Below are 6,000 nucleotides of genomic sequence, written 5' to 3' on the forward strand. Positions count from 1 at the left end.
TTTTTCTGATAATAAAAATCATGTTAGGAAATGTGGAAAAAAATACAGAGGTGAAAATAACATCATCTACCTCTCTAAGTATCAGTGTTATCTTTTGGGTGTATTTCTTTCCAACCTATTTTTTTTTTATTTTTTTATTTTACTTTATTTTATTTTATTGTGGAGCGGGCCTGCTGAGCTGTCTCTAAACAAAGGAGAGAAAGCATTACGGCTGAGACAGGGAGCGCTTCTTATAGCACTGGGGTGTTATTGAGTGATGTAGTGGCCAGGGACTGGGGGAGCTTGTGACATCACCAGGAGGGGCTGTGTCATCCCTAGTTAGGGCCATCTTAAGGCGAGGGAAATCTAACAGTACAGGGAATTGAACTCACGGCCTCATGCCTGCGCTGCGCCACTGATCTACATCCCTGGCCACCCAGTCTTTTTTAGACCCATGTGTTTATTTGTTTGTAAATCTGTATATTTTCCAAAGTTAAATTATTCTTTGTTTCTTTGAAAGCTGGGTTTATTGTAACAGTAAGTTTTGGACATGTTCCTTTGTCATTTGGTAGTTTTCTAGACATCATTTAAAAATTTTATTTTTTTAGGATATTTTAAGGCATGGCCTCACTCTTAATTCAGGCTGGCCTTGAACTCACTATGTAGCCCAGGCTGGCCTTGAACTCCCAGAGATCTTCCTGCCTCATCCTCCTGAGTATTGAGCTAATAGGTATGTGCTACCATGCCTGGCTTCTATACATCATTTTAAGTTGTTTATGTTCATAGTCCCCATTTTCTTCACGTATCATATGTATTCAACAAATTCCCCTTTGAAACGAAAAACCTGACACCCACTGTTAAAGGAGGAAAGGTTTATTTGGCTTACAGTTTGTAGAGATTTCAGTCCATAATCATCTGGCTCCAAGGCAATGTGGCAGAGGAGCAGCAGTTCATGGCCACGAAGATAGCAAAAGCAAGCAGAGACCTTAACTGTCTTCCTGCCCTTTTATTCAGACTACTTAGAGCAGGTCGCACCCTTAATCTTAGTGCCCTTGAGTCTAGTTTTGCACTAGGAATCAATTCTAGAACAAGTCCCACCTATGACTGCATGAGGCTTTGGCGGGGCATCAAACCACAGCCATAAGAGAATTTAAGGAAATCACTTTGAACCTTAAGGAAAGACCCCCTACCCCAAAAGCCCCCAAAGCCAACTTTACTGAAATGCTTTTTCTTTTCTTTTCTCTTCTCATTACAGTGGTCTCTGGATCATCCTCCAGCTCTAAGTATGACCCTGAGATCCTGAAAGCTGAAATTGCCACTGCAAAATCCCGGGTAAGGCCTCTTCACCTATGTCCTGGATTGGGTTACAAGCCTTGAGCCCAGCCACAGGTCAGAGCAGATGCTCATCCAGCTGTGGTGGCCAGCGCTGACCAACAAGCCCCAAAAGACAACCTCAGTGGCAGTAGCTGTAGCCCTAGTAACAGCTGCCATTTCACGATCGCCATGTACGAGACAAAATGCTACGGTCCCTGCTTCGTGTGAACCATCTCACATCTTTGCAGTAACCCCATCAAGTAGCTGCTGTCATTTTCTGCATTTTCAAAATGAACAAAGAGCCTTAGGAGAGCTAAGAAACTTACCCAAGGTCACGTGAGACTCAGATGTTCTGCCGAAGTTCTTAGAATAGTGTATTTGCTTCCTAGTTATTGCTTTTTCTATATTGTCTTAAGTAATTCTTGATTTCCTTATAGGATAGGTATTAAGATGCTCATTTTACTCACAGGGAAGCTAAGGCACAGTGGTTCAGTGGCTTGGTCTTGGTAAAGTCAGTATATAAATATTGCTTTCGTTTAACTCAAAGTAGTTACCACAACTCAGATGCTGAGAAGAAACCCTAAATGGGGGAAGGTGGGGTGGGGATGAGGCAGGAGATTCAGGGGACTGCTGACCTGGAGAGGTGTCCTCTGTCTCAGTGGACAATGGAATTTCAGCTCTAGTCTATTTTACAATGTGGGCTCCATATTGCCAGTTTTTCAGAGATCTTTAGAAAGGAAGTGTATAGTTAGGCTTATTATGTGATATTTAATTATTAGCAATGCATTTTGAAAATGTATTAGTACTTGCAGACCAAACCTTCCCACAGGCTAGATCTGGCTTTTGAGCATGTCTTGCCTCTAAAGTCATTTGCATTGTTTTTTACCTCCATGCAAAGAACCCTGTGTCCTTTCTCTGCTTTAAGTTATAGCCCCAGTTCTGTCCCACATGCATTGGCTCCCTCTACTTTCCATTGGCCTGGAGCGAGGATCTGCTGGATGAGACCCGGCATGGAGCTCAGGATGGGATGCTGCCTAAGTAGGTGGCTGCAGAGACCAGACCCACAGCAGTGAGGAAAGGGCGCTGTGACCAATGTGATCCAAGGGATGATGGCCCGAGTCTTTATGCAGAACCAGCAGGTTGCTCTGGGCCTCCCTTTGTGGCCTACAGCTCCGTGTCTGCCTCTGATCCAGCTCCTATGTGCTCTTCTATCCTGCAGGTCAATAAACTCAAGAGGGAGATGGTTCACCTGCAGCACGAACTCCAGTTCAAAGAACACGGCTTTCAGACCCTGAAGAAGTGAGTCCACCCTGCCAGGCAGGGCATAGCTGGACACAGGGCCAGCTCCTGCACTGCCCTCTCTGTCTTTCTCCTTTAGTCCCCTTCATCCCTTCTAATTCTATTCAAGTTCTCTTCTACTGGCATTTAGGAAGATTCCATCACCCACGGGTGGTGTTTGGGGCAGAAGAGGAGAATCATTTCCAGCCACAGAACTCTCATTATCCTCTGAACTCCTGACACCACTAAGGTCTGTTTCATTCGGCCGAGTCCTGCGATCCAGTCGCAGAAACAGGTGCTGTCGGTTCTGTCTGTACACACGACTGACCCATCTGTTCCATAGATCTGTTCCATAGTAGTCTCATGGGCACACAGGCAAAACCCTTCGCTTCCATGGCCGCTGAACACGAGCCAGCACTTCACCTAGCGCTCCACCGAGGGAACACCGCACCTTCTCAGGACACAGTGCTAGAGAAGTGCGCAGGGGGCCACATTCATGGTCTGTTATGGTTGATTTAAGGAGTTTCCAGAATTACTTCGACCAGATGTCATTTTCACTTTTAGAGACTGGCTTGCGGCCAAATGTGATGCAGCTTGTTTGTCTCTTAAGAGCAGTTGTGTTAACTGTCACAACCGTGATTATCCTAGCTTAGATTTGCCGAGCAGTGACACCTTCCGTGCTCATGTGTGAGTATGCTCATTTGTTGCTTGCAGCAGCTCTGGCAGCCGTGTTCCTCTAGCTAACCCGATTCTGTGGATAAGCAAAATGAGCTCATATAGCAGGTGCTCAATAAATGTGAGTTTATTGTCGCTGTGACCCACAGCGTGTAACCGGGACTTACTCAGTGAATTGTGTTCATTGTCCGTGGCGGCTCAGTGGATGGTCATTTCCAAGGTCACCTGGTTGCACCAGGCTGGGCACCCTGTTCCTTCTAAGAGGCATATTTCACTTAAGAGTCCCAAGGAGGCTGCCCTTATGAGGACAGCTATTCCTGCAGTCGCTTGCTGTTTCTCTATCCCTGATCTTGCCTTTTCCTCATCTATTGAGCCCCAGATCTATCCCTGCCACTCAACAGCCACAGCCCCAAGTCTGGGCTGTGGGTCTGCAATTCCTCTTGACATTGTGCTGTGGCTTGCATTTGATGGGCTGGTTGGTTCTTCCACCCTTCTACCCCAAAAGCCCTTGCCACCCGGAGAGCACCGTGACCCCAGCAAAATGTATGATATAAGAAAGAAAGACCTAACTGGGAAGACAGTTCAAGAATGAGCGCTTGGCTAGCATCATGAGAATCTGGGTGTGATCCCCAGCACTGGGGAAACAAAACGAAGTTTTACAAGTATGATGTATTATAAATTGCATATTTTCATGTTTAAAGCATTATAAATTATTGTTTTATATATATTACATGAGTATTATATGGACATGTATTACTCCTGTCTCTCAAACTAGATTCTAACCTGGTTAAGGCTACGGCTTCTGCTTTATCCTTCATGGTAATCTTCAGTAGCACCTGGGATGATTCAGAGCACTAGCATGAGTTTAGAAAATTCCTACTACTATTAAAGTAGTCATCTCTGTCCTGCACTTTCCAGCCTGGCAGCTTCTGACTGCACAGTTGATGGTCTGCTCACCCCCACACCATCCTCCCTAGTGTCCCTCTCCCTCATCTGCTCTTGCAATCCTCTGCAGCTTCTGGTTAGAACATTGCCCTTTATTCTCCGAGGCTCCGCAAACCTGTTTTACCACTTTGTCACCCCGTAGCAGTGCTGAAAATTCTTGTCCTTTGGGAAGCTGATGCCTCATGCTGAAACCCCCGAAGACAAGGCTCCTTTTCCCCCCTTCACCCCTTGCATGTTATCTAGCACGGATCGGACCCCTTTGCAGTTCTGCCTGCCCACGCTTCTTAGCTGGAAGCCTGGCTCAGCCTCCAGTGTGGAGGGAGGCGTCTGCTTTAATGTGTGCCCTGGCAGAGAGGGTGTGGAATGGAGACTCGGGAGGCAGAGTGCCTGGGATCAAATCCCTGTTTCCTGGAACCTTGGAAAAATGACTGAGCTCTCCTGAGCTTTGATTGCGTTATCTGAAAACCTGTGGTTGCAGTGATTGAATTGGAAAAGCCCTGTGCTGGACTCAACAGAACCCGGGAGAGCTGGTGAGAGCAGTCAGTGCTGACCTCTAGCCAGTCGTCTTCCTGGACTGGGAAGAGAACTCAGGTTGATTTTCTGAACTTGGGAAGGGAACACAGGTGGATTCTAAGATTCTCTGTCCTCCCTGAGTTAGACCCTGTGCTCTGGGAGCGTCTTATTTACGCAGCCCAGCTCATTTCCTGCTTTTTACCCGTAAGAGCAGTTTTTGTTCTGCCACATTTTACAGATGGAGACGCTGACAGGGTTGAAAATTTGCCCAAGCCCACCCAGCTGGCAAAGGTCATCCTGGGACTGGAACTCAAGACTATTGGGCTTTTCTTTTCCTTTCTTTTTTCCTCTCCTTCCCTGTCTCTCCTTTCCTTCCTTTTTGTGCTGAGGACTGAAACCAGGGCCTTGCTCCTGCTAAGCATACTCCAGACCATTAGCCATACCCCTACTCCAGTGCTCCTGGACTTTTTATTTTTATACTTTGGTGGTATTAGGAGTAGTATTGGATTTTGAAGCTCATGTCTAAATGTCTCCATTCCTAGTGTCACCTGAGGTGACCCCTCCCCATATCCAGGAAATGTAAGACCTCTTCACATTTTCCCTTGGAATCTTTTTGGTTTTTTAAGATCTAGGTAGGTACTGCTTGGTCACTTCTCTTGTCTTTGTGAAACATGAGGGAAGGTGAAGCTTGTCCCTGATTAGGGAATAACTGAGGACTTCCCAGGATGTCATTTGCCCTTTTAGCAGGTCCCTGCAGGCTCGTAAGATCCAGCTCTTTCATCTTGTAAGAGCGGTAGGTTTGCTGTCATGATGGTGATTATGCAGCTAAGGTTTGTTGGGCAGTTACTCTGTGCCACGGATCCCTTTTTCCAATTTGGGCCAGCAACAGCAATTTTAAAAAGAAAGGAGGGAGTTTGGTAAGGAAACCTCTTAGAAGAAAGAAAGAAATAAAAACTGAAATAGAAGCTCGGAGCTTTGGCCTGTCTGCTCTTTGATCCCCTTTGAATAGGAAAGAGTTGGGACTAGACATATTGCTTTGGGGGAAGGAGGGCAGGACAGGGCAGGATCTTTCTCTGTATAACAAAAGCTGCCATGCCCAGGTAAGAGACGCCTGGATGAGGCTGGGAAGAGTTTTTTGCCTTCACCAGCTTCTCTGTGTGTGACCTTTAGGCATGTGAATCTCAGAAGGCCTGAGAACAAGGATAGCTGTAAAATTTGGAAATTCAAAAACATATGTTCTACCCCTCACCCCTACACATACAACTTTTCTTTCCCTTTACAAAAAAAAAAAAAAAA

The 6,000-nt window shown here is 46.0% G+C and overlaps 1 protein-coding gene across 4 annotated transcripts in view; it reads left to right on the forward strand.

The window, feature by feature from the left end:
• Positions 1-6,000, forward strand: part of Wwc1 (WW and C2 domain containing 1) — a 152,261-nt gene that overhangs the window by 84,461 nt on the left and 61,800 nt on the right. For all 4 annotated transcript variants that reach the window (XM_010622220.1, XM_010622221.1, XM_010622222.2 and 1 more), the window contains exons 4-5: positions 1,235-1,311; positions 2,513-2,592. In XM_010622220.1, coding sequence (XP_010620522.1) covers positions 1,235-1,311; positions 2,513-2,592 — 157 coding nt within the window. The remainder of the gene's footprint in view (positions 1-1,234; positions 1,312-2,512; positions 2,593-6,000) is intronic.

The sequence above is a fragment of the Fukomys damarensis genome, unplaced genomic scaffold, assembly GCF_012274545.1.
Source record: "Fukomys damarensis isolate Sample0158 unplaced genomic scaffold, DMR_v1.0_HiC HiC_scaffold_9, whole genome shotgun sequence".
NCBI lineage: Eukaryota > Metazoa > Chordata > Mammalia > Rodentia > Bathyergidae > Fukomys > Fukomys damarensis.